Here is a 26,590-nt window from a genome sequence, read left to right on the forward strand (position 1 = left end):
ATTTCAGATAAATTCCACAGCACGCGAACTTCCAGAATGGTCTTGATATACAAGCTGCCTTGGTGCTTTCCAGAAAGGTCGTGCCAGTTTGTACTTTCACTATTGGATCAGCAAAAGAGTACAAGTGTTTAAAAAAAAGAAAAAATCTCATTTTTCCTTTTACAACTTTAACGTTCTCTTCAGTTGGATGTTCACTATAGGAAGCTTGGAAAATGCACTAAATGCTATTTTTTCACTGCCCTTCCCACTTTCCCTCTGTTTTTAGTCTCTTTCCCCCCTTGTCTTCCTCACCACCTCCTCCCTCAGCCTTAAGTTAGTGGAAAAGACAAGAAAGACAGCATAGGCAGGGCAGGAAGCTTCTGTTGTGCTATTACGTAGCATATTTGGCTGTTTCCATTTAAAGGGAATTGGAAGTCCAGTTCCTTATTTCTAGTGCTTAGGAGCCACATATTAGCTGGCAGCTGCCAGCCTGGATGGCACAGAAGGAGAGCATTTCCAACCCCGTAGGGAGTTGTGCTGGACAGTTCCGGCTACTCCACCAGGGCAGGAATCCTGTTCCCCTCAAAGCTCAGCAAACCGTGTGAATGACGAAATGAGTGAAGGAGGCAGACATATGCTAAGTAAGGAAATGGGATATGTTCATGATGAGGTAAGAGTCATGAAGACAGCACACTAAAGACCAGGAGACGAGGATGATGGCCTGCGCCAGAGCACGGTGACATGCTGCTGTGGTGACCGCTGGGCTGGGATCAACAGAGAGGAGTGTGGGCCGGAACAGTGCCTACAAAGATCCTGGGGTGACCAGTGCCTTGTCTTCAACGTGATGTAACCCATGAGTGTCATAGGGAAGGAGATTAGGTCAGAATGAGCTGGGGAGGGCCCAGATCAGTTCCTTGGGAACTAGAGGTCTGGCAAGGAGATGGGGAGTGAGGGGAGTGCTGAGCAAGGTAGTGGCCACCATCTGATGTGGCCACTTTGCGCCTGCCCCTCTCTGCAGGCCCCTGACTGCTGACTGCATCCACCTGCTGCCACCTGGGTTTGTCTGGAGCTGCTGGGACGGTCCTGGGATCCAGCCTGCTTGCCCTCTGAGGCCGGAGAGATGCCGTTGCCCAAAGTCCTCGCCTCCCCCAGGAATACCCAGATCCCGGCCCCGGGGCAGCAGGATGGGGCTCCTGAGGCACCCAACCCTGGGGATACTGAGGCCTGCCGCCTGCGTTTCCGACAGTTCCAGTACCGTGTGGCAGGCGGGCCACACAATGCACTGGGCCATCTCTGGATGCTGTTGCGCCAGTGGCTGCGGCCCGAGACACACTCGAAGGAGCAGATCATGGAGCTGCTGGTGCTGGAGCAGTTTCTGGGGGCGCTGCCCAGCAAGATGAGGACCTGGGTGCAGTCGCAGGACCCCCGCACCTGCAAGGAGGCCGCTACCCTGGTGGAGGACCTCACAGAGATGTCGCAGCAGGAAGGTGAGGGGACGGGCCTCACCCCGAAGAGCAAGTGGTTGCCGGGGGGAGCAGGTGTTGTGTTTGGGTTCTGGCCAATGTCTCCGTGGCCCAGTGCCCAAGGATCACGCTTCTTTTTCCTTTGGGACTCAGAGTGCCGCATCCACCCAGCACTACTCCCACACCCCCCCACCCGCTCCCATCCCGCTCCCTCTCCCCACCAGCAGCGCCCCAGGCCATCCGAGCAAACCCCTGCCTGCACATGTCCTGCCCGTATGCATTGTCGTATCACACACCTGTGTTTTTCTTTGTTTTACATAAATGTCCTTGTGCTGCACACCTCTGTCCGCCTCACTTCTCTCACTCAGTCGGTAGTTGAGGATTCCTCCATCTTACCATGTGTCCATCTGGCCTGTGGCTTTGCACTTGTCTGCTCTCCCTCAGAAGGACCCCGGGTCTTAGCCCACACGAGGTGCTGTGGACCATGCCCCCCTCACCAGGTCCTGTCCAGTCCGCCCCTGCATCCAGTCCATGCGACGCAGACCTGTCCTGGAGGCCCTCGGGTTGGCTGTGGAGACTGCCGCCTAGGTCCATGGTTGTCACAGAACGGGTGTAGGAGAGAGCGCGGCAGAGGGGTCTCAAGGAGCTGGAAGGTCTGCAGGTGAACAGACACCTCCTGTCTCCCCGGCCCCCTGCCCGCTGCAGGGGCTTTGTCTGCATGCTTTCTTGCCCCTGTGGCCCGGTGGAGAATTGCCATCCTCCCAGGCCCCAGTCCCATGGACTAGGGCTCCCTCTTTCCCAGTAATGTCAACAGAAGTGTAGACTGTATCACATCTGGAGGAAGTCAATCCTCAGGGCCTAGCACGGGGGCTGTGATGAGGGTGTCTTCGGGCCTAAGGTTCAAAAAAGCCTTGAAATCTACAGAAAATAGGGTTTCCAGGTCTCCACACCACCCGCAGGGAGCGGGCTGACTCGTTCAGGAAAGTTTTGCATGTCGCGTTTTGCAGAGGCCGGAGCATAGTCCCGGTTGGAAGGCACCGAATGGTGTCATGGAGTCTTGTTCCCAGGTTCCTGTGAAATAATGAAGACAGGCAAGGCAGATAAAGTGGCCCTTGGAACTCACTGTTCCAGGAACGAAGAAGCCAGAAAGCTTTTGTGTCTGGTCCTCAGTGGACCCATGCAACCTCCAGGGCCTCAAGCCTGGAAGGCCCAGGCTGGTGTTAATGCTTTGCCCTTGCCATCTTCAGGTTCCCTATCATTTTCAGCAAGGGGGTCATATGCGTGTTTTGCGTCGGGCCAGGCTGGGGGCCTACAGACAGGGAGGTAGTCGGAGTAGCAGTTGGCCGGGCCTGAGGGATATCTGCGTGCTGCTGCCTCAACACTGGGCTTCATTCCTTGGGAAAGGAAGCTCCCGGCAGGTGAGGAACGGGAAGGGGCAGGATGAGACATGCACTGAGGGAAGGGAGCCTGGGAGCTCGCTGGGACAGGGCTGCAGGAGGGGCGCTGAAGCCCAGGTGGGATTCAGCAGGAGCCCAGCACTCTTTGCTGTGGCTGGCCCTCTCCCATCACCTTGGTCCACAGCACCTTTGACTGGCTGGCCCCTCCCGTCACCGTGGGGGAAGTGCAGGATGAAGACAGACCCAGTATTTCCACGTGAAGTCTCTGATGGCGGTTGTCTGGAAAATAACTGAACAGAACAAGCCTCTCCCCATCTTAGTCCATGGCGTATCCTCCCGCCGGCCCAGCAGTGAACCTGGATGTGGAGGAGTGTCATGCCCACTGCAGCCTCTTTATTGATCTTGATGCTCTGGGGCCCAAGAGGGAGAGCCCTGGAAGACAGTGTGTGCACCAGGGGCTCAGCCTTTATGGGGGGAGGCTGTCTAGGGGCTCAGAGGTACAGTCTTTATTGGCTAATTTAAAGCAGAAGAGTGGGAATTAGGATGTGAGTAGGGTGAAGCGGGTCACCCCAACTGAGAGCTTTCTGAAAAAGGGACCTCCATGAGTGGGGACAGCCCAATTCATTATGTTTGTTTTTAGTTTTGTTTTTGCTAGAAGCTGTGTCATACAGCTGCAAATATGTTTATTCCAGATAGAGGTCTTTGAAATGGATGCCTCAGCAATCAAAAGTTCAATGTCAGGCCCAGATCCCTGCTCTCCCCACACCCACCATCCTATCCTCTGTCCACAGCAGCAGAGGGAGCGGTCCTCCCGCGCCAACCCTGCAGGGGGGCTAATCCCAGATGCCTGTCCTGACCACGTGCCTTAATCATCCGCCTCCAGGGCTTTCGCCTCACACACACACACACACACACACACACCCGCCCCATACCCCACCCCCCCACCCCCCCACCCCCCCGGAGCCCTGAAGCCTTGACCCTCACTGGATCCAAGGTTAGCCAGCTCCTCATCTAGGCCTGGCTTAGACATCCATCCCTCTGTGAGGCTACCATGAAGGACCCCGCTCATTTCTCCAGGGTCCTTACCTCTCTGCAACGTTTATAGGGTCTATCCTTTCCCTGCGTGTCTGTTCTCTGTCCTAGTTTATGTAAGCTTCATGACAGCAAGAGCTCTGCATCCACCTTCAGGTGGGTCCTGGACAGTAGACAGTACGAGACACCTAGTGGGTGCCCAGCCAGGACAGGAGGGGGAGGCGTGGGTGGACAGAAGTAGCAGGAAGAACCAAGGACAGGCATTTGGCAAGTAGCAGGCGCTGCTGGGTATACCATGCAAAGTAAGGGTCCAACTTTGTTCTTCGGCATGTGGATTACCGGCTGTCCCAGCACTACTGTTGAAGACTCTTCTTTCCATCGCTTCTCGGCCTTTTGGCTAAGATCAAGTGAAGACTCTTCTTTCCCCTACTGAATGGTTCTGGTACATTTGTGAAAAACCAAGTGGCCGTAGATATGTGGGCTTAGTTCTGGGCTCTCAATTCCTTTTGGTTCTGTATGTCTGCATTTATGCCGGCACTGTAGCTCTATAGTGAGTTCTGAAATCAGGAGGTATGTGTCTTCCAACTCTGTCCTATTTTAAGACTCTTTTGGCTATTCTGGGTTCCTTGGAATTTCAGATAAATTTTAGAACCAGCTTTTCCATTTCTGCAAAAAGAAGGAAAAAGGACTGTTGGGGTTTTGAAAGGGACTGCATTGGACCTATAGATCAGTAAGTAGTGTTGCCATCTTAGCGATATTAAGTATCCCAATCCGTGAATGCAGAATGTGTTTATTAATAATAATAATTGATAATAATCTTATTTAGATTTTCTTTAATTCCTTTCAGTAGGAGTTTTAAGTGTAGAAGTCTTGTATCTTCCAGGCTAAATTTATTCCTAAGTATTTATTCTTTTTGATTCTATAAGTAGAATTGATTCTTTTTGTTGCAAATGAAATCTTCCGAGTTTCCTTTTTGGGTTGTTCATTGATGTTTTATAGAAACAACTAATTTTTATGTGTTGATATTGTATCGTGTAACTTTGCCGAATTCACTTATTAGCCCATGCCATCTGTGAATAGAGACAGTTTTTCTTCTTCCTCTCCAATGTATTTATTTTTTGTGATTTTATTTTATTATTTTTTTATGTTTATTTATTTATTTAACAGAGAGACAGCGGGAGAGGGAGTGGGAGAGGGAGAAGCAGGCTTCCCACTGAGCAGGGAGCCTGATGTGGGACTCAATCCCAGGATCCTGGGATCATAACCCGAGCTGAAGGCAGACGCTTAATGACTGAGCCATCCAGGCACCCTAAGAGATTTTATTTTTAACTAATCTCTACCCCCAATGTGGGGCTTGAAGTCACAACCCCGAGATCAAGAGTCACATGCTCTACTCACCAAGACAGCCAGGTACCCCTTCCTGTCCAATTTAGATGACTTCTTCTTCCTCTTTTTCTTTCCTAGTCGTTCTGGCTAGAACTTCCAGTAGAATGCTGAATAGAAGTGGTAAAAGCAAACATCTTTGCCTTGTTCTTTACTGGAGGGAAGCTTTCAGTCCCTCATAATTATGATGTCTTTGTCATTAGAGGGCATCGGGTTACAGCAAATGCTTTTTCTGTGTCCCTGAGATGATCACGTGGTCTATCAATATGGCACATCACATAGCTTGACCCTGATGTATTGAACCACATAACAGTTTGACTACAGTATGTCTCCGTGTGGGCCTCTTTGACTTCATCCTATTTGGAATCTGTTCAACTTCTTTGCAAATTCAAGTATTTCATCTATTTTAAGAAATTTCCAGCCATTGTTTTTTTCAAACATTTTGTAGAAACAAAATGTTTTCTCCTTCTGGGATTGCTGTTAGATGTCTGTCAGTATGTTTTCTGGTATCCCGCAAGTCCCTTAGGCCCTGTTCATTTTCTTCTGCTCCTCAGAATATATAATTTTAATCAACCTACCTTCAAGTTTACTGATCCTTTTCTCTGCCAGCTTAAGTCTGATCTCAACCCCCCCCCCCCAACACATTTTTCATTGTAGTTACTGTACTCTGCTCCAGAAAATTTCTATTTGGCTCCTTTATATAATTTCTCCTTATTGATATCCTTTATTTGTTGAGAACATCATTCTCCTGATTTTCGATAGCTCTTTGTTCACGACTTCTTTTAGCTCTTCAAGGGTATTTAAGACAGTTGATTTAAAATCTTTGTCTAGTAAATCCAATGTCTGGGCTTCTTCAGGGACAGTTTCTGTTAATTTCTTTTTATTCCTGTGAATGAGAGATACTTTCTTAGGTCTTTGCGTGCCCCTTAATTTGTTGTTGGGAATCAAGCACTTTTAGCATTTGATAATATAATGTGATAACTCTGGAGATCAAATTCTCTTCCCTCTGCAGGGCTTGTTTATGCTGCTTACTGTGGGCTGTAGTTGTTTATTTTGGAAACTTTTCTTTCTTTTAAGATTTTACTTATTTATGTGAGAGAGAGCAAGCGCATGAGCAGGGGAAGAGGGAGAAGCAGGCTTTCCGCTGAGCAGGGAGCCTGATGCAGGGCTCAATCCCAGGACCCTGGCATCATGACCCAAGCCAAAGGCAGAAGCTTAACTGACTGCGCCACCCAGGTGCCCTATTTCGGAAACTTTTCTAAACTGTTTTTGTAAATACTACATTCTTTGTTGTGTGTGCTCACTAAAGTTTCTGTTTCATTAATTTAGTGTTGGGCCAGAGACATGACAGAAATTTCCTTAAATGCCTGGAGCCAACAGAACAAAACTGTCCTCGTTTTTGTAGGTTGGCTCTGAGTTGAGGTACTCCTTCAATGCGTAGCCTCTTGATTTACAACTGTCCTGAGTCTTCCTGGTTATGTGGGGCCTAACAGTCAGCCAGAGTTGAAAGCCTGTGATCTTCTTGCTTCCTACCATGTGTTTAGTACTGATCATGTGCATGGCCTGCTAGACTCTCTGGTAAAGCCCTTATTCCCACATGTACCTCCTTCTCCAGCCTCTTCCTTCCTAGGCTTTTTGTTCTCTCTGCTGCTGCTTCCATCTCTGCTACAGGGTGCTGTGGCTAGTATACGCCTTTAATGCTTTTGACATATGCTGCTCAGGAGGCCACTGAGGTTTCTAAGAAGGCATAACAAAGGCAAATCCCTGAACTAATCCCTCAGGGAGTCCCCAGACAGGTCACCAGACCAACACACAAAGGCAATTCTTTGGGAACAAGATCTGTCCTGTTCCCTGTAGCTTCAGCGAGTCACACCAATAACACAGACTGCCTTTCGCACAGCCCTTCCTAGCGGCAGAACAGGGTTGGTAGGCTGGTAAGTAAAAAATGCCACCACACCTCCTAGTTGAAATTTGATAGCTTTTTTCTTCATTAAGCATTCCCTTATCCTTGGTTGGTGTTTTTTGTTTGTTTGTTTGTTTTTGTTCCTGTTTTTCTTTAACCAGAGTCAAGTTCCCAAAAAGTTAACTCTGAAAGTTTTTGCTGGCTTAATTGTTGCCTCAGTGGAGGGATTGATTTCGGGAGCTCCCTGTTCTGCCATTTTTGGCAACGTTACCTTCCTGTTTGCTTTTTAAAAATAGTTATTGAAACTATTTTTATTTTTTATTTTTATTTTATTTTATTTTTTATTTATTTATTTTATTTTATTTATTTTATTTTATTTTATTTTTATTTTATATTTATTTTAAATATATACAACTCAGTGACTTTTAGTATATTCACAGAGTTGTGCAACCATCAGCACCATCTAATTCCAGACATTTCATTCACCCCAAAAGGAAACCTCCCACCATTAGCAGTCACTCCCCATTCTCTTCTCCCTCCGGCCCCTGGCAATCACTAATCTGCTTTTTGTCTTTATGGATTTGCCTGTTCTGCACACTTCATATAAATGAAATCGTATAATATATGGCCTTTTGCATCTGGCTTCTTTCACTTAGGGTTCATCCATGCTGTGACGTGTATCAGTACTTCCTTCTTTTTAAGGCTCAGTAATATTCCATTGTACGGACATACACAGTTCGTTTCTTCTTTTGTCATTCGATGGACATTTGTACCATTTCCACTTTCTTCCTATGATGAACAATGCTGCTATGAAAACTCACAATATTTGTGTGGACATGTTTTCATTTCTCTTGGGAACACACCCAAGGAGAAGTTTAGGGGCATATGGTAACCCTATGTATCATTTTTGAGGAACTGCCAAATTGCCTTCCAAAGCAACTGTTTGCTTTTTATATGACACATTTTCAGCCTGCAGAACTGTATGAGAAGTATTATAATGGACACCCATGTAACTGCCGTGAAGCCATCTCAGAGCCTACCCTCCTGACAGGCAGGTTAGGTCACTGTTCAGAGAAATGACACGCACTGCGGGGCTCACGGGGTCCACAGTGCAGTTCTGTTCCGCATTCCTCTTGCCCCGCGCACCCAGGCAGCCCCAAGGAAGGCAAGGCCTTGAGTTCCTCATTGCATGTGCATGCGCATGTTTGTACTTCTTCCTCTTATTTGTATCCAACAGTGTGTGGCTCTGTTTCCCATGTCTTAACCCTATAAATGGGGTCCTTCTGTCACTGTCATCCCGCCCCGGCTTTTGTCCTCCTACCACGTGTTCTGCGGCAGACCCACGGGGCCCTGCTTCAACTGTCTTTGCTACCTGACCGCATTCCACCTGAGGAAGGTTCCAGGTGAGGGATGTCCAGGCTTTCCATGTTAGTCAGAGCTGCAGGCAATGTCCTCAAGGGCCTCTCAGGGGCACACACGAGCATGGAGCTTTGGGTGAGAAGACCTGTCCTCAGCTGCCTCTTGTGTCACCGTGGCCTCATGACTGGCAGCCATGGAAAGGTCTGGAGCAGGGGGTAGGGCTGCATTTAGAAGCTCGTTGGAGGGATAAAGGCATACTATTGCTCTTGCCTTGCCCTCACTGGGGGGCGGGGGGTCCTTCAGAGATGTTCCTGGGATTGGATGCCCTCCCTGTGCAGGAAATCTGGGTATTTAGGGGCTCTGGGTCACACCGGTCTCTCACCATCCTTTTCTCCTGCCCAGTTCTGGTATTTCTCACCGAACACCAGGACAAGAGCAACAGGGAGGAGGAAGACGGGATGAGCCCGAAGTCCCGGAAAGACCCATCCCAGGTGAGCCCAGGGCCCTGGCTCCACGCTCCTGCACTCTTGGGGCACCATGAGCACAGTGCTGTGACAGGCTGCAGGACATCCCATCCAAGCTCTGTGCAAGGCTGTCCCAACACTCCCAGAAGCCTGAACCCACATTCTCACCAGCCCCACAAATCCCAAAGCTTGCTGCAGCTCCGTGCAGTTCCCGCGGTTGTGCTCTCCTGCAGACTGTCTTCATCCCCCTCCACCTAGTCCTTTATGAGGCACCAGCCAGCTGCTGGAGTCCCCGTCCTCGTGTATAATCCACAGCCACATGCTGGGCATTCTGAAAGATTTCTGGGGCTGCCACCCCAAGTGCTGCCACATGGGAGCTTGGGTGCCCTGGCCCAGATGCCATCCATAGTGTTAGTATCTGTAGTAGTCTCATACCCGAGAACCCTGTGGATTCTTGGAGGAGCTGGGAAAGACTCCATGAGGGCAACCCCGACAGCAAGATCTATTCTTGCAAAGGCCCCAAGTGAGAGGGGACCACAGTGCATGACAGGTACCAAGGGAAACTTGGTGTGGCTGGAGCTCACAGAGTGATGGGGACAGGCTCCCAGCAGGGACTGGAGTGATTAAAACAGTGGGGGCCAGACCATGCAGATGTGTTAACAGGTAAAACACAAAGGGAAAAAAACCAAACCACATTCCCTTCTCTCAGGCATCAGATTCACAGCACCTTGCTCTCACCTCCGTTCACCTCTGTGACCTCACCCTTCTTCAGACCACAGGCCCCTCTGGCTCCCACGAATCTGCCGCTCTGTCAAATATTAACCATCAGTGCTAAGGCCCTGTCAGGACCTTCATCCCCTGCACAGGACTGTCAGTTTTGGTGTCCTTGAGACATCCTACTTCTCCCTCATACGGGGCCGTGTGGCCTCCCTCAGTCATGACCAATACTACCACCTTCCCCTCCCCGCCCCCCATCACGCCGACACCATTCACAAGCAACCTCGAAGCATCTTTGGCTTCCTTTTGTTTTCCATGTCCACGCTCAGAGAGAAAAAGGACAGGAGTCACCTGCTTCCCTTTTAAAAATGGGAATGTTACAAGGAGCACACAGAAAGAGCCATCAGGGAAATGCAAATTAAAACCACGATGAGATATCATTACACACCTATTGGAGATGCTAAAAGTAGAAAGAGAGCCAACAGCAAGTGCTGGCAAGGGAGTGCAAAAACGGACTATTTCATTGCTGGCAGGAATGCAAAGTGGCAAAACCAACCTGGAAAACGGTCTGGTTGTTTCTTACAAAATGAAGTACATGACATATGACCCAGCAATCCCACTCCTGGGGCTGGGTGTCTACGCAGATGAAACAAAACCTGCACACAAACATTCACACCAGCTTTGTTCGTAATTTGAAAAAATTCCAGTTTGTTCCAAACTGGAAACGGCCCACGTGTGTGTGCGATTGAATGAACAATCATTTATCCCACACACCAAGGAATACTGCCCAGCAAAATCATGGAAGAAACTCTTGATTCACACACAGCTTGGATGGATCTGAGGGGCACTCTGCTGTCACAACAGTTAATCTTGAAAGGTACATCGCAGGAAATCCCATTTATAGGACATTCTTGAAAAGACAAAATGATAGTTATAGAGAAGATGTTAGTGGCCGCCAGGCAGGAATTCCGGGTGGAGGGAAAATGAGACTATACAGGGGTAGCACGAGGGAGTTTGCTCTGGGTGGTGGAACCATTCTGGTCCTGACTGTGGTGGTAGTTTCGTGAATCTATATACGTGTTAAAATTAACAGACCTGTATGTGTATGCACACACCAACAGTCAAGTTTATATAATTAAGTAAAATTAAGAAAAATTAAGTTAAATTAAGAAACCACTAAAAAACGATAGTATTTCCCATCAAGTCAAAGTCCAGTCCCTTCTGTGTTCCCAGAGACCACCCCTCTTATGATGCTGGGGTTTAGTACCATTTTGAGGTTTTCTGATTTGCATGGCTGTTTTTTTGAAGGACCCGCTAGTCTGTATCTTTTTTCTTCTCTGGCTATTATGTTCTCCCTGGAGACCATTTTCATTCTTTAGTTAATTACTAACAGAAAAAAGACATCTAAACAAAAACACGAGACAAGAGACGAGTAATGCACCCACTGCTCTGCGGAAGAGCTCAGCCCACCAAAGAAACACCTGCGTACCTTTGTAGCTGTCAGCCGCAGACCATGTCCGTCCTTGAATTCACCCACGTGAATTTCTCTCTGACCTGCTATGGCTGGGGGGAAGAAGAGTTATTCTTAGTTGTCTTCTTTTAGGCGGACAGGACAAAATATCTTTTTGTAAAACTCTTTAGTGTGGAAAACTTCAAACACACCATGTGGTAGGCTGAATTAGGCCTCTGCCCACCCTCTTTGCCCCACCAAATGTCCACGTCCTCATCCCCTAGAACCTGGGAGTGTCACCTAGGTGGCAAAAGGGACTTTTTGTGGGTGTGATTAAAGGAGGAGCATGAGAAAAGGAGATTGCCCTGGATCCAGTCTGACTGGATTCTAACTATAATCACAAGTGTCCTTATACGAGGGAGGCAGAGGACAGACAGAGACAGAGACAGGACAGTGACCCGAGCATAGAGGTAGAGAAGATGGAGTTAGGGTCACAAGGCAAGGAACGTGGGTATGTCTAGAAGCTGAGACTAGGCCAGGAAACAGACTGTTGCTGGGAGCCTTCCGAGGAAATGAGCCTTGGCAGACAAACTTTAGCTCGGGGAAACGGATTTCCGACTTCTGGCCTTCAGAGCTGTAAGAGAAATTTGTGTTGTTTTCAGCCACTAAGCTTGTCATGGTTTGTTACAGCAGCCACAAGAAACTACACACTACATACAACAAAGTAGAGAGAGTAGGGTAATCGAGTAATGGACCAGGGGTTGTAATGGGACTTTTGTGGGCCCTAAGAATTTTTGTCCGATAAGAATCATATCAAGAATTATAGGCATGAGCTTCCACGAAATAGTAAAAGTTCTATTTTATGACCATTTGGTATAAAGAATATCTTCTAGGCTGGACTAGTCACTATATTCATCATTCTTCCTGAGTGATTAGAAAAGACATTAAACATTATTGAAAGAAACCCCTTTCTCCAAAAAGTTTCATGGGCCCTGGGCTCTGTTTCTGGCACGTGATGGAGATTTCAGCCCCAGATGGGCCACGAGTGCCTGACACATAGCGAGAATCCATTCTGGATTCTCCCCTCGGTAATCACACGCATGCTCACACCCCATCTCCATGCACTACAAGTAGGGCCTGGGATTTAAGGACTCTTTCCCCCCACCAACTGTACCTATAATATTTTAAATTTTTTATTGAGACATAATTGACTATATGAACTGATATTATGTCAGTATCAGGTGTACAACATAATGATTCAATATACGTATATATTGTAAAACGATCAACTACAATATGTCTAGCTAACATCCATCGCCTCATGTTAAAGATATTTTTTCTTGTGATGAGTTGCTCTCTTGGCAACTTCTGCGTCTGCAATACGGTATTATCTACTGCAGCCCCCATGCTGCACATTACAGGCTCAGGACTTGTTTTACAACTAAGTTTGTGCCTTTTGACCTCCTTCATCTATTATATTCCCCACACACACCCACATGCCCCTGGCAAAGCATCCAGACTCTTCTTTTTTTAGATATAAACCCAGCTCCACTGCCTCAACGAAAACCGTTAGCAGCAATCCCTTAACAGCAGTAAAGGGCTGGACGGCAGTCATATTTGGCATTGTCCTTATTTTCTCTCTCTTGGCTGGTTAGACGACAGATGTGGGTCCCCACATCCCACTCATTGCCACTGTCCACGGAATAATCAGAGCCCTGGTGAACAGGACTCTGGGGACATTTTTGTGTTTGGAACTATAGAGAAGGCTCAGAGATGTCCTGGTTTCTGTGCCTGGCCCAATTATGTTTGTCGCTATTTTCAGATTTCTCTGGATGGTGGCCCACGCCTCCAAGTCAGGGGAACTAACATGCCCTAACATGCCCCCACCCCACGAACACATACACTCACAGGTCCTGGGCCTTCTCTCTCAATCCCTCACCATCCATGGTCTTGGTCTCGGACCACAATGGTCAGGTACCAGGAAGAGGGAGAGGGACTCCTGCCTTCCCCCTTGCAGATGGCGGCCCCTCTGGTGACTATGATAGAATTCAACCAATGTTTGTCTTACAATGGAAACTAGTATTTAGTAAGAAACAGAAAATCAATAATTCAGCCAATCACACCATCCACATATTCCCAGCTTGAAAGTGGAGAACCTTGTACCGTAATTCCCTCCCACCGCACCCATCGCCACCCCTCCCCCAGTCCCTAGTGCCCAGCAGTCCCGCCTGTGCCCTTGGGAGGGCCCTTTGTCCCCACACCTGTATCCCTGGTGGGTGAGAGCTGCAGAAAGCAGAGACCAACCCAAGACAGGCCTTTCTGACAAGAGCTTGACCTCCTGGGTGATTCTCACTTCTTGTTTTCCCAGCACACTTTCTCAAATATTATCCATTTGCCAAGCCCTTGCCAGGTGCCTGGCTCTGAGCATGCTGTGCATATATGCCCTTTCAGGCCCAGAGAGGGAAAGCCCCTTGCCAGGGCCACCCAGCAAGTAGGGCTAGCTGGCATGCAAACCAAGGCCATACATTTCAGATCCTCACTCTTTAGTGGCAAGCTCTGAGAGACTCCACTCTGCGTGGGATGTGTGCCTGTTGGTGGTATGGGTGACAGGAATGCTTTGGTGACACGTGAGACATGGAGCCCCACTGCTGCTCATCACCCTCTGGGGGACTTGTTCTCAGGCACAGTGCAGGTGGGAGGCACAGGTCACAACCCCACAGGTGATACTGACCTCAGGTGATATGGACCTGACATAGGGCCTAGGACTCCGTTTAATGGCGTGTTGCTGCTGTGAAATCCTCGGTGGTTTTTTTTTTTTTTAATATTTTATTTATTTGACAGAGAGAAATCACAATTAGGCAGAGAGGCAGGCAGAGAGAGAGCAGGAAGCAGGCTCCCCGCGGAGCAGAGAGCCCGATGCGGGGCTCGATCCCAGGACCCTGGGATCATGACCTGAGCCGAAGGCAGAGGCTTTAACCCACTGAGCCACCCAGGCACCCCTCCTCGGTGGTTTTCGAGTGAGAGTGTGCTAGTCTGGGTTTTCCACACAAACAAAGCCAGTAGGATTTATACAGACATACCGAGAGATGTATTAAAAGGAACTAGCTCACACAACCGTGGAGGCCAAGGAGTCCCTGATGTGCTGTCTGTAAGCTGGTGATGCCAGAAAGCCATCTCCAGGGCAGGGGAACTCCATCTCAGGCCCAAAAGTCTAGACCAGAGGAGTCTCAGTCTGAGTCCAAAGCCCAAGAATCAAGGAGGGGTCCAATGTGGGGACTGAAGGCGGCTATCCCAGCTCAAGCAGAGAGCACAACTGCACCCTTCTGGCTTTGTGCTCACCTTGGACCCTCAACAGATTAGGTAAGGCCCACCCACACCGGTGAGGATGATGTTTACTCACACAGCCAGTACAAAAGCTAGTCTTCCCTGGAGACAGCCCCCGCTCCAAATCCCAGAAATGATACTTTACCAGTTATTGGGCCATCCGTTAGCTCAGTCACATGGACTCCTAGAACTAACCAACACAAAGGGGCCTTGGGTTTCCATTCTGCACAGGAGGCCCCTCGATTTATGTCTCCAGTCCTAGTAACAGCCCTCTGCGCATGCACGTTTGGGGTGCAAAAATCAAATACAAAATGGAGACCGACCTGAACATCCTCTGAGCAGACAAAACCACTTACCACTTAAGTGAGACTTCGTTTGGTGTGTTCTGCCAAACAAGCAAAACATAACCTGGGCCACCTCAGTAAAGAAACTTAAGTCCTCTTCCTAAACGCGGTGTAAGCTAATCACTCTGAGCCAGCCCCTGCTGTCTGGAAACCCCCTTTTTAATAACCACCCCCAAGAAAGTTAAACGACCTCCTCATTTTCACTGTATAAGCCCTCAGGCTTTACATCAGTCCTGGATTTGAAAGCTCCCAGTTCGTAGGCTACTCTTATTTGCACAATAAACTCTTATTAAATACTGTTTATCGGTTTGGTGGCTTTTTTTTTTTTTTTTTTGGCACTTTTTTGTGGGGGGCAGAGGGGAGTGATGGCTTTAGTTTTACATTCCTGGATTTTTGAAGGGAGGCAATGCTGTCCCTCTGCTGTGGTGGCTGCTCGGAGCCCTGCGCAGCACTGGGGCAGCCACTGAGCAGGACTGTGTTTGCCATTCCAGGAATCGGAGCTGGGGCTCCCCCAGGAGGGCGAGTGGCTGCAGCCTTCCCAGCCCCATCGGAGTCCCCATGCCAGGGCGGGGGCCGAGGCATCCTGCACCCTGGGCTCACTCGGTGAGTGTTTGGGTCCTACAGCAATCCTGAGGGCTGGGAATGGATTTAAGGTCCGGCGAGGGTTAGACTTTGCTGATGGCAGTGTTGGGGGGGCTTTGGTGCTGAATGCTATACCTTCCCCCAGAAATTGTGCACACCAGGACTGGGGACTGGTAGCGCGTCCCCTCCTCCCTCCCGCAACAGCCACTCAATCATTTCCACCCCTTGACCAGGGCTTCAGCCTCCTAGCATGCAGACAGACGGACCGAAGACGCTGCAGCACGAGGTCCCCTCAGCCGCCCACCCAGGTGAGGACAAGGGGCCCAGGGCTGAGGGATTTGCCCCCCCATCCCTTTATCTTAAGAAGGCAAAGGATTGAGGGCATTAAGGCCCTACCAAGTAGAGTCTCTGAAGTCCCTGGGAGGAGGGGAACAGGAAGATGCCCAGGGAGTGGCCTCCAGCCCCTGCCCCTTCACTAACAATTAACCCTTTCCCCTCCCCCTCCCCAGGCCCAGGCTGCTCGGCTCTGAAGCCTAGTATCTGGGATGAACCTCCCTGCGGGCCGGCTGGGGACGGAGCCCTGAGGAACAGGCACTCCCTCCCCAGGCAGGCCCAGGACTCTGCCCAGGCAGAAGGGAGTGGCTGGCAGGCAGAAGCTGCCCCCAGGGAGGCTGCGCTTCTGGGCACTGGAGGCCAAGAGCCTGCTCCAGAGGGGCCCGCACACCCGAACCCTCAGCCCGGCCCCAGTGCTCAGAGCAGCAATCCCCAAAAGGGTCTTGGGGACAGCGATGCCAGCAGCACCCACCTGCCCTTACTCAAAGACCCCAAAGCCTCCCCTGAAGAGGCGGGGCAGCCGTCGGCTGCTGCTCCCTCCTCGGGGAGCTCAGAGGAGCCCCAAGCCCCCCCAGGGGCGCGGCCCTTCACATGTGCCGAGTGCGGGGAGGTTTTCATCTGGGTCACCCACTTCATCGAGCACCGGAAGCGCCACCTGGAAGAGGAGCCCTTCTCGTGCTCCGACTGCGGCAAGGCCTTTCTGCACCCCTCGGTGCTGGAGGAGCATCGGAAGATCCATCTGCTGCAGCCGCCTCGCAAGAGGCCCCGGCGGGCCAGGGGCGAGGGGCCCAGGGAGGCCCGCCGGTTGGAGGCGGCGGGCCGAGGCCCCCGCAGCCGAAACGCGAATGGAGGCCGGCGCCGGGAGTCCTCCAGCCGCGAGCGGCCCTTCGAGTGCGGCGTCTGCGGGAAGGCCTTCCCCTGGATGGTCCACCTCCTCGACCACCAGAAACTGCACGCCACGCAGTGAGCGGACGCGGGGCCCCGGGTGACGGCGACCCCCGGCGGACTCGTTCTGCCGGCGACCCGGGACCCGCCACCCCGCCGCGTCCCCCCCCCACCTCCCAGAGACGCGACCCTCGGCGGAATCGTCCTGCGGGGCGACCCGAGACCCGCTGTCCTCTCCGCCGAGTCCCCCGGGTGACAGACCCCCTCGGCGGACTCGTCCTGCAGGGGATGCGGCAGCTGCCACCCCCGCCGCCGCGTCCCCCAGGCGATAGCGACCCCCGGCAGACTCGTCCTGCGGAGCGACCCGGGACCTGCCGCGTCTCCAGGGCGTCGCCGCGCCTGGCCCTTACCCCGGGTGACAGCGACCCTCGGCTGACTCGTCTTGAGGGGCGGCCCGGGACCCGCTGTCCCCGCCGCCGCGTCTCCTGGGTGTCGCCCCGCCTGCCGCTTACCCCGGGTGACACCGACCCACGGCAGACTCCCCCTGCGGGACGGCCGGCGGCCCGCCGCTTCTCCCGCATGTCTCCGCGCCTGCCGCGTCCCGCGAGTGACAGCGACCCCCGAAGGGCTCGTCTTGCGGAACGACCCGGGACCCGCCACCCCCGCCGCCGCGTTCCCCGGGCGACAGCGACCCCTGGCGGACTCGTCCTGCAGGCGACCTGGACCCGCCGCGTCTCCGGGCGTCGCCGCACCCAGCGCTTACCCCGGGCGACCGCGACCTCCAAAGGGCTCGTCCTGCGGGGCGACCCGCAACCCGCCGCGTCTCCCGCGTGTCGCCGTGCCTGCCGCGTCCCCCCAGTGGCAGCGACCCCCGAAGGGCTCGTCCTGGGGACCACCCGGGACCCGTCACCCCCGCCGCCGCGTTCCGCGGGTGACAGGGACCCCCAAAGGGCTCGTCCTGCGGACGACCTGGGACGCTCCGCGTCTCCCGCGTGTCTCCGCGCCTGTCGCGTCCCCCGAGTGACAGCGATCCCCGAAGGGCCCGTCCTGCGGAACGACCCGGACCCGCCACCCCCGCCGCCGCGTTCCCCGGGCGACAGCGACCCCTGGCGGACTCGTCCTGCAGGCGACCCGGGCCCGGCCGCGTCTCCCGGGTGCCGCTGCGCCTGGCGCTTTCCCCGGGTGATAGCGAACCCCGAAGGGCTCGTCCTGGGGGACGACTCGTGCCCCGACGCGTCTCCCTGGTGTGGCCGCGCCAGGCGCTTACCCCGGGTGGCAGTGACCCCCGAAGGGCTTGTTCTGCGGAACGACCCGGGACCCACCGTCCCCGCCGCCGCGTTCCCCGGGTAACAGCGACCCCTGGCGGACTCGTCCTGCAGGCGACCCGGACCCGCCACGTCTCCGACTGTTGCCGCGCCTGCCGCGTTCCTTGGGTGACAGCGACCCCCAGCGCCGCGCGCGGCTCGGCAGTCGGCCGTCTGTGTTCCGCCGGCTACAGCAGAGGAGCGTGGCCAGCACCACCAGTCCCAGCAGCCTTTCCCGGGGGCGCCAGGTCGGCCTCTGCGCCCTTGACCTGGCGGCCCTCCTGTGCTCCGTGGAAGGCGGCGGGCTGCCCGCCCAGCCCCTGGGAGCCTGGCACACACATGGGGTTCTTTTACGTGGAACTGTCCTCTTTTCTTTCTTCTCTTTTTGGTCCCCCCCATTCCTTTTTCACTCCTATTTCACGCTAAAGTACACACAACATAAAACTTGCCATTTTAACTACTTAAAATGCACAATTCGGTGGCATTAAGTACAGCACCATGTATTCTGCAGCATTTTCATCACTCCCGAAATGGGTCCCCCACACCCATTAGCAGCCACTCCCCATCTCCCCGCTCCGCCCCTGACACCTACCAATCTGCTTTCTGGACGGCTTTCAGGCAGGGATTTTAGGTATAACCAAATCTGAACACCACATGACTTCGTTTGATTCACAGAATGACCTTTTTTTTTTTTTTTTTAAAGATAAATGCCAACATTTTTCAAATCATAGATGTCACATAAAAATCTGGCGTTATGGTCGCCTGGATTTTCCGAAGAGCAGGTATGCAGCCTCCCAAGCACCTCAGTTCACCCCACCACTTCTGGGGATAGCCTGCAGGCACCTGATTCAGCTTTTCACCCATCCCCAACTCTTCATTACTGGGTACTACTTGCCCCTGGTAAATGAAAACCTTGCAAATTTTTTTCTTTTTGTTTTTTGTTTGTTTGGGGTTTTTTTTGAACTTTACTTGGAAATAGTGTTGGATTGACTCTGACCACGTGTAAGCAGAGATCTTCTCCTTTAAATCACACATAAGTCGCCTTTCAACTGGAAAAGCCTTTGGATCTGCCCCACCCAGCCCACTGCTGCTTCTCCTACCAAACTGCCTCCTGCATCCCACTTACAGCCTCTGTCCCCTAGCACCCTCCAGGGCCATGCAGATCCTTCCGCTGCCTTCGCACCCTTCGCCGTGCTTGCCTTCTTGAAACTCTCACTAGCTGGGACTCCAGATCTTGCTTGTGGCTCGCTCCAGCATCCTGGCTTATCCTCGAAGTCCTCCCTGAGGGCTTCTGGCCCTACTCCATGCCTTAATTTCTTGTGGGCTCCAGCTCTCTTTTAAGCACCTTCTTTCTCATCCTGCTGAGGCAGTTTCTTCCTTGGAGTTCAGGTGGCAAGGCTTGGAGTCTTGGCCCCACAGTTGGCCCCTGATCCTTCAGGTACAGCACACATGATGGACAGGCTTGTTTAAGATGACAGGATATGTGGACAAAGAAATCCCAGTGTCATGCCTGGTTGGGGGTCAGAGATTCATTCCAATGCAGCTTTCATTCAAAGCCCCCTAAGCCAGCTCTCTGGGTTGAAGCAGAACTGTATGAGAGAGTGGGAGCCACTGCCCACAAGACGTCAGTCACACCCCTCACTGCCATGGGCCCCAACCATCCTCATGCTAACAGCTCTGAAGATGGGGTTCTAGGAAGATGTCTGCCAGGGCATCCCACAGACCAATGCCCTCCAGAGACACCTGCCTGGTGTCCCTCAGCCCTTCAACTGAGCTTGTCGAAAGACAAGCTTGATCAAAAGAAAACCAACTGCCTCCTCTAGGCCATCCCTCTACCCTCCAATGCCTAAGGATCGCCCTGTTCTCTTTTCTCCTCTGCACTTAACTGCCCCAGCCTCCCTTTCTTCTGTCTTCTTTTCTACATCTTTGGATGTCTGCAGCTGACTCTAAGCAAACTCTGCCTCCAGCCCATTCCCCTCCATCCCATCCAATACCAGCAGCCGGCAGGATCCCTCTGAAATAGACACACTGAGATGACATAAAGCCCAGCTGACCAGTTCTCTCAAATCCCTTCCTGCTTCAGTAGCCCCCAGCACTGGGGTGCTATAGGCTGGCCTCCTGCACCCACACCCACTCTGTTCCCACCTGTCTCCACAGCGAATCCCATGCTGGGCCTCCTCACCTCGAGGGCTGCCTGCTCTGCCCAGAACAGTCTTCACTGCAGCACTGTACCAGTGCCCGGTACAGAGCAGCCCTCTGTGAGTGAGAATGGGCGAATGGTCTTCAGAGGAGGAAGTGGGCTGTAGCCACTGCCAAGACCCCACTGCAGGGCCACAGTGATCAGCCAAGGAAGCCTTACTTGGACCTCTGAGGAGATGGGGTGACAGCACCATGGAAGGCCACCGTAAACGCTCTGCCTTGGCTGACACAGGCATGGATGTGGCCCACGGTCCTGGGCCTGGAGAGTTACTCCTCAGAATCCCGATTGACCAAAGCAGCCAAATTGAGTTAATTGCTCAGCCTGCCTAGTCCCAAGATGCTGCTTAAGCTGTAGTGAGATAGAGTACCAGCCCCCTCTTCTCTTTTTGCTCACTCCATGCATGCTTGGCTCACCCTGTGCCTTGGTCTGCCAGTGTCCCCTGCAAGATGCCAACAGCTGCCCATTGGGACACTTCCCAGCCTCCTTGTCTGTCCTCTAGCACTTTGTCACAGAGCATCTGCTGGGCCAGGTAGTGGGTGCAGTCCAAGTCCTCATCATCTCATGCTCCAGAACCAGAGGCAAACAGACCACCCTCCTCTCCACCACAGCCAGGGCCTCTGGGAGCAGAGACCTGGGTACTGCTAGGTTTTGAGACTCCCAAAATGATTTTTTTTAAGGATGAAATATATACACAAGGCACACTGTACTATATTTAAATGTATATATTGAACAACTTAACAAAAAGAGTGTAATGAAGTTGTGCTATCTGTGACATGATTATAGAATTCCTTGAAACCTACACTGATTCCTGATACAACTGCTCCTGGTGCAGTATTGTCACAGCCAGGTGGAGGTGACCACTGTGGTTTGAGGAAGCTGAGATTGGCATGAGTGGGCCCCAGCCACTGGCTACAACATGGTCTGGAGGGGTGAAGGCCACACAGAGCTAGCCTTCAGATCATCTTCTTTAATTGACAGTGGTTTTGAACTCTTTGAATTTCCTGTGACTCGAGAGATTTCACACACAAATCCAAATCTTTGGCTTCTTTTGAGAAGTACAGACCTAGTGCACCAGGCTTACCTGTCCGCATGGCACCCACTTGGTTGAGACCATCAGCTCCCATCCGTTTACAGCCCAGCCCCTGCAGGCATTGGAGTTTGTGAAAACTGGTTGGAAAAAAACCACAATTAGGAGGCTAGGGAAGATAACAGAGGGGCAAGCCCCAAGGGATCTGGGCAGGGCAACCTGGCTCGATATTAGGGCTGGGGTATGTCCCTATGAGCAGGCAAGTCTGTGTGGCACCATCAAGAGCTTGTTACCAGGACTCTGCCCAGACCTAAGGAAAAGACTTCATCATAAATGTGTACACGCCTTCTGATATAGTTACGGGAAAGTAGGGGGAAGCATACACATTCTGTGGAAGAAAAAACTAACAGTAAACAATTATCTTTTCGCATTTTGGTTTGCAGGTGAGAGAACTGATAATTGACATTTTATGTATATTTTAAAGACTTTATACTGTGGTATAGAGAAGGTGGGCTTTCAGTATGACAATCGTAAATGTGAGCCTTTATAGTCTTTGAATGTACAAGACACTTTAAAGAAAAGCTTGTCGTTGCCTTGTTTACATCAGTGCACTCTGTGTTTGAGCCATCTGTGCTTTTCTGTAACAACCACTGTTGTAGGGCTTATGAAATTTAAAGTCTTTTACTCATGTGAGAACTAGCTTAATCTTTTCAAGTGTCTTTATGTGTAAAGAAAAAGTATCCAGCTAGGTTTTTCCCCAATGTGAGAATTCCTACTGTCTCTCTGCTGTTTTCAGAGTCAGAGTCGTTACAAATTGTTGTTCCAGACAAAGAAAAAATGCCCGCGTCTTGACACGTTTTCTCAGCTTCAGATCCAGCATGTCAGCCCTGGCTTGAATCAGGCTTTCTCAGCGGGCAAGTGCCCAGGCTCAGTCTCGGGCAGCCACGTCCGCTCACAGCTCCAGGGCCGGTCCGCGCATCAGTGAAAAGAAGTCTGGCTCAAGGGGCTGAGCGGCCACCGCGCACACCCCGTCCACTGGCGCCTGGCCAACTGCTGGCTGCCATCCCCGGGGCCCAGCGCCCGGCAGGCCCTGGTCACCGTCCCGCCAGCTTCGGATTCCGTCAGTGCGGACACACGAGCTCTGGACACTGCGCTGCTGCTCAAAGGCACACGCGACAGTGACGAAGAGCAGTTTAAACACGCATCCAGCGCGGACGTTTCCTGCGGCCGCGCCCTGGAGCCCGCGAAGGGGGTCGGTGGCAAGCGTCAACGGCTCGCAGTGTATGGCGTCGTGGTGAGTGTCTGTTTCAACTTGGGTGTGTGTCATTTCGCGTCTCGCACTTCCCGCTGTTTCCGGATACTCCAGTTTGTCGGACAACAATAAAGTTTACGACACAGTGTCCACCTTGAACGCCGCGCGTCGCTGCTCCCGGAGGACTCACCTCCCTCACGGGCCCTGCGCCCGCCGCCTCAGCCCGGCCGCGTCCTCCCAGCAGAGACTACTTCTCCGCATCTTCCCTCGGCCTCTGCTCCGCGTCCTCCCTCACCCCCTGACCACTCTATCTACGCTAGTCCCCGGCCAGGGGCCGCGGTACGAGCGCGGGGGAGACGTCCGCGGGAGCCGGACACTTGCGACGGCGCCTCAGACACCCGCGTCGAAACTCGAACTCTGAGCAACCGGATGGCCCGGGCAGAAGCGCACGAGCCCTTGCATGGACCTCTGGGAGTTGTAGTTCGGCGCCCGCCTGCGCAGGCGCAGTCCCGGTCAACGGCGGGCGTGGCCTTCGTCCCTGGTCATCAGACAGGGGAATGCGTTGTGCAAGGGTTTTAGGGCGGGGCGGCGAGGCTAAGGCCGGCGTGGTCCTCGAGGCCTAGCTCGTACTGCGAGCGCGGTAGCCACGGCCCCGGACTCGGGCGAGGCGAGCACGGAAACGGCCGGAAGTGCGCGCGCCGCCGTCTGGGAGATGTAGTTGGGCGCCCGCCTGCGCAAGCTCAGACCTGGCCGGTGGCGGCCGCGGCCTTTGTCCTGCGGTCCGGCTGGTAAGTGAGGCTGGGGTGGCCGGAACGGGGGAGGCCGAAACGGGCGGGGATCCGGGGTCTTCTCGCGCCCGTCTGTGGAGAGTCCCTTTTCCTGCTTTGAGCCCGGGGCAGGTCGCTTCAGGGGCGGTGGGGGCGGGGCCGAGTGGGCGGGGCCCGGATTGGGGTGGGGGTGTCTCCGGGTCCGAGAGTTGGAGTTGGGGTCAGGGTGGGGCCCTGGTTTTGGCCAAAGGGGTGGGAGCCATCGGCTACGGACGTCACAGAGTGACCAGCTGGTCCGACCCTTCAGAGACGCGCCACCTGACCTGCAGCCTTCCCCTGCTTCGGTGGGACGTCTGGGGTTGGGGGGGGCGAAGACCCCTGCAAAGTCGTCTCTGCAGCGTCACCTTAGGTGAGCAGCCGGCTCCTCTGGATGATCGTGGGGGAGACCAGGAGCACACACTTGACTCCCAGCCGCCGGGGACCCAGGAAGCGGGCTCATTATGTTAAAGTCTTAGTACCATCTAGGCTCAGTCATTTATTCAGCAAGCACATGTTCAGATGTCCTGGGTGCCAGGCCCTACCCTATACCCCAGAGCCCCCAGGTAAGAAACCTGTCAACACATCACTGAACGGGAGAACTCCCATCTTGGAAACTGCTGTGAAGACAATGGCCGGAATTGGGAGCACAGGAAGCGACAAGGGGAGGTAGCGCCATAAGGGAAATGCATACAACCTTGGGCCCGAGTTTCATCTGGGGCACTCAGCCAGGGAGGAGGTGTGGGTACTCGGGAGATGCTCACTGAAGAGGCTTTTCTTCCCGCACTGACTGCCTTCATGTGTCTACTGCTGCGAGCCGCACTCCATCTTCAGCCCTTGCCATACCTTAATTCCTATAATGTCTGTGCTGGCTCACCACTCTGATTTTATGAGTTGGGGAAACCGGTGTAAACAGTTCCCAAAGACCCCCTATCTAGCTTTCTGTCATAGCAACGGAAACATCGAACATCTGGGCAACTGGGGGTGTGCCCTTTGCTCGCCATGGCCCTCAGTTTTCCTATTTGTGAAATGGGGTAGGAGAATTCGAGGTAGTCTGTCAGCAATGCCTGGAGTAGCACTGGGCACATGGTAGGTCCTTGAATGCCAGGCTGAGGTTTCGCTGCTGTTGGGTTTGGCCTGGGCACAGGGCTCCAGGCTCTGGCAGCCACAGCCCCTCCTACTTGCGCGCACATCCTGGGGTGCAGGGTTTCTGATAACCACAGGCACTTGCCCAGTCTCTCGCATCCCCTTCCCTGCCAGAACTGCCTGCAGAGGAACTGGCTGTTTCTGTAAGAGGCCAGAGAAGGAGGGCATGACGGCTGGGCTCGTCGCTGCTGGGGCCCCGGTGAGTACACCACCGCCCTCCCACTCAGGCCTCCCAGGCCTGGCCTCAGCCCCCCACCAGATTCATGGTGCTCTCAGGGCCTTTGCCCTTACTCTGCCCCTACTCTGCCCCCACCAGGAATGTGCCCAGCCAGCTGCATCTTCCCCCAGATCTCCCACCTCACCACCTCCGAGAGGATCTCCCTGAGTCTTTACCTGCCCTGTTCTACCCTAGCAGACAGCGCTCGTCCATTCCACTGATGTGTCGAGCACTTTCTCGACATAGCAGTGTGTACTCCCAGCTCGCTCACTCCACTCAGTCCCCTTGGTGACCTGCCATTGACTAGGTGCCCTTCTAGGCACTGTTGTAGGAATTGCAGGTGCAGGAACAGACAAAAAATTACCATCCCTATGGGGCTTATAGTTCCTACAAGGAATGTAAACATGCCACATGTTGTGCAGGAAAATGGGGCCCAGAAGATGATGGCTTGGGCCCCAGGCATTACCCAGTATAGCCCAGAAGACCTCCCTGAGGAAGTGACCCCAAGACAGAGACCTGCAGGGGGGCTGGGAGTGAGATCAAGGGCCCACAGGAAGAATGTTCCAGGCTGGGGAATACCATAAGTAAAGGCCTGGAGGTGGAACCATGCCAGGCACTTTCCATAAGGGCCAGGCACATACATGTAACTGGAGGACTGAGAACAAGGTTTCCTAGGCCAGCTGTCGGGGGCCTGGGGCTTAGGGCCTTGGGAACCAGTTCTGACCATCTTTGCCATGTGCAAAGGCCCAGAACACAGTAGGCACTCAGTGAATGGGTAGAAATACGCCAAAGCCTGTGGTCAGTGCTGGACACATGGTAGGTGCACCACATCCTATACCCACATCAGCCCCAGGATGCTGCAATGAGGAAACCAGGACACAGAGGCATGTCCCAGCCCTGAGACCACACAGTTGGGAGTGGCCAAGCCAGGCCTGAGCTCAGGATACCTGGGCCCAGCTCAGACCACGTGCCCTCGTGAATGTCCCCAGCGCTCAGCACCCATCCCAGTGCCTTTGTGGCTCTTGCAGACCTCTGCATGACCATTCGAGCAGCACCCCTCCCATTTTCTCTAGAGCACTGACCCCCTCCCGGCCTCCCATTTTTTCATTAGCTCCCACACTCTGCAACTACAGCAAGAGTACCCTGTGGCTAGGGGAGTGTCTGTTGTTACCTGGCCTCTGCTGTGCCCAGAACAGTGACCCACTGGGACTCTGCAGAGAACCACTAAGACCTACTAAGTGGGGAAAATGTAACAGAAATGGGGAAATTGGTGAAAGAAAATCAACCCCCACCCCAAGCCTCCAGCACACCGGCTGAATGGGGGCTTACACAGGTAAAGCACCCATTCTGCGCGGGGCCCGGCACACACATCACAGGAATCCCCTTGTGCCTCCCAGCAGCCTCCTTGGGGAGTTCTCACTAACTCACAGATGAGGGCAAGGAGGCGCAGAGCACTTTAAAGGATGGACCTGGGGCTGGGCTTTGAAGCCCCATCCGTCTCGGGCCGAGTCTGGACACCCCAGATGCCTAGTTCACACCGTCTGCTGCCCCACATCTCCCCGCCTCTGGTGGGAGGAATGTTAGCAGAGGCAGATGCTGCTTGCTGGGCCAGGATCTAGTATTTGGGCACCCTGTCTGTGTCCCTCACTCAGGGCAGTGACACCCAGTGTCAGGGTAAGCCCTGGACTTTGCCTCTGTGCCCCCTCCCGGCCCCAGCCACCCACAGCACTTGATTTGGTGAGAAGAAACTGCCTTTGTGGGGGGGTGGCTGCCCCCCTGCCCTTCATGTGCCTTTGAGAAAATCATGAATTCCCAACCCAGTCCCGGAAGAAACTGGCCTTGTGTGGGAGTTTCAGAAAACACACACAGTGTGGTAGTGACGAGAATCACCCCAGGAGCCACCATTAGGCTTTCTCCTTGGGGATCGTGTTTTTACCCCAATATGTAAGTGTCCAAAATTAGACTAAGAAACGGTTTCCAGGGGTCCCATCACTGGACACCCCCTCCCATCCGGGTTCACTCCCTT

General features: G+C 53.1%; 3 protein-coding genes across 28 annotated transcripts in view; 2 read left to right on the forward strand and 1 right to left on the reverse strand.

Annotated features, from left to right (window-relative positions):
- Window positions 1-22,996, reverse strand: LOC123931898 (collagen alpha-1(I) chain-like). Of its 23 annotated transcripts, none has more exons than XR_006816319.1 (4): window positions 17,026-22,996; window positions 11,187-11,260; window positions 3,083-3,271; window positions 2,118-2,513 (listed from the first exon to the last, which is right to left on the reverse strand). XR_006816319.1 is itself a non-coding variant. In XM_045989592.1 (3 exons), the coding sequence occupies exons 1-3, from the start codon at window positions 18,316-18,318 to the stop codon at window positions 2,490-2,492; spliced, it is 1,038 nt and encodes a 345-aa protein (XP_045845548.1). In that variant the 5' UTR covers window positions 18,319-22,996; the 3' UTR covers window positions 2,118-2,489. The 23 variants fall into 23 exon arrangements, 6 of the variants coding, with proteins under 6 accessions (XP_045845548.1, XP_045845547.1, XP_045845549.1 ...); XR_006816320.1 differs by having other exon boundaries at window positions 3,027-3,271; XR_006816321.1 differs by having other exon boundaries at window positions 3,012-3,271.
- On the forward strand, window positions 99-16,806 carry ZSCAN1 (zinc finger and SCAN domain containing 1). The gene is made up of 5 exons (XM_045989571.1): window positions 99-1,466; window positions 8,919-9,007; window positions 15,307-15,418; window positions 15,631-15,705; window positions 15,907-16,806. Exons 1-5 carry the CDS (start codon window positions 1,100-1,102, stop codon window positions 16,695-16,697), a joined length of 1,434 nt encoding a protein of 477 aa, XP_045845527.1. The 5' UTR covers window positions 99-1,099; the 3' UTR covers window positions 16,698-16,806.
- Window positions 22,992-26,590, forward strand: part of ZNF135 (zinc finger protein 135) — a 9,382-nt gene continuing 5,783 nt past the window's right edge. The window contains exons 1-2 of one of the 4 annotated variants that reach the window (XM_045989529.1): window positions 22,992-23,186; window positions 24,462-24,546. In XM_045989529.1, the coding sequence (XP_045845485.1) occupies window positions 24,514-24,546 (33 nt within the window). In that variant the 5' untranslated portion in view covers window positions 22,992-23,186; window positions 24,462-24,513. Of the gene's footprint in view, window positions 23,187-23,430; window positions 24,547-26,590 lie in introns of those variants that run through there. The other 3 variants (XM_045989528.1, XM_045989531.1, XM_045989530.1) reach the window with 3 other exon arrangements.

The sequence above is a fragment of the Meles meles genome, chromosome 19 (genome assembly GCF_922984935.1).
Source record: "Meles meles chromosome 19, mMelMel3.1 paternal haplotype, whole genome shotgun sequence".
Taxonomy (NCBI): Eukaryota; Metazoa; Chordata; class Mammalia; order Carnivora; family Mustelidae; genus Meles; species Meles meles.

What these genes read in the sequence shown, in the direction of transcription:
- ZSCAN1 (XM_045989571.1), top strand. Translation starts at nt 1,100, where the DNA reads ATGCCGTTGCCCAAAGTCCTCGCCTCCCCCAGGAATACCCAGATCCCG. An exon ending in AGAGATGTCGCAGCAGGAAG is followed by an intron (nt 1,467 to 8,918) that starts GTGAGGGGACGG and finishes TCTCCTGCCCAG; the next exon opens with TTCTGGTATTTCTCACCGAA. An exon ending in CCCCTCAGCCGCCCACCCAG is followed by an intron (nt 15,706 to 15,906) that starts GTGAGGACAAGG and finishes CCCCCTCCCCAG; the next exon opens with GCCCAGGCTGCTCGGCTCTG.
- LOC123931898 (XM_045989590.1), bottom strand. Translation starts at nt 18,318, where the DNA reads ATGGGGGGGACCAAAAAGAGAAGAAAGAAAAGAGGACAGTTCCACGTA.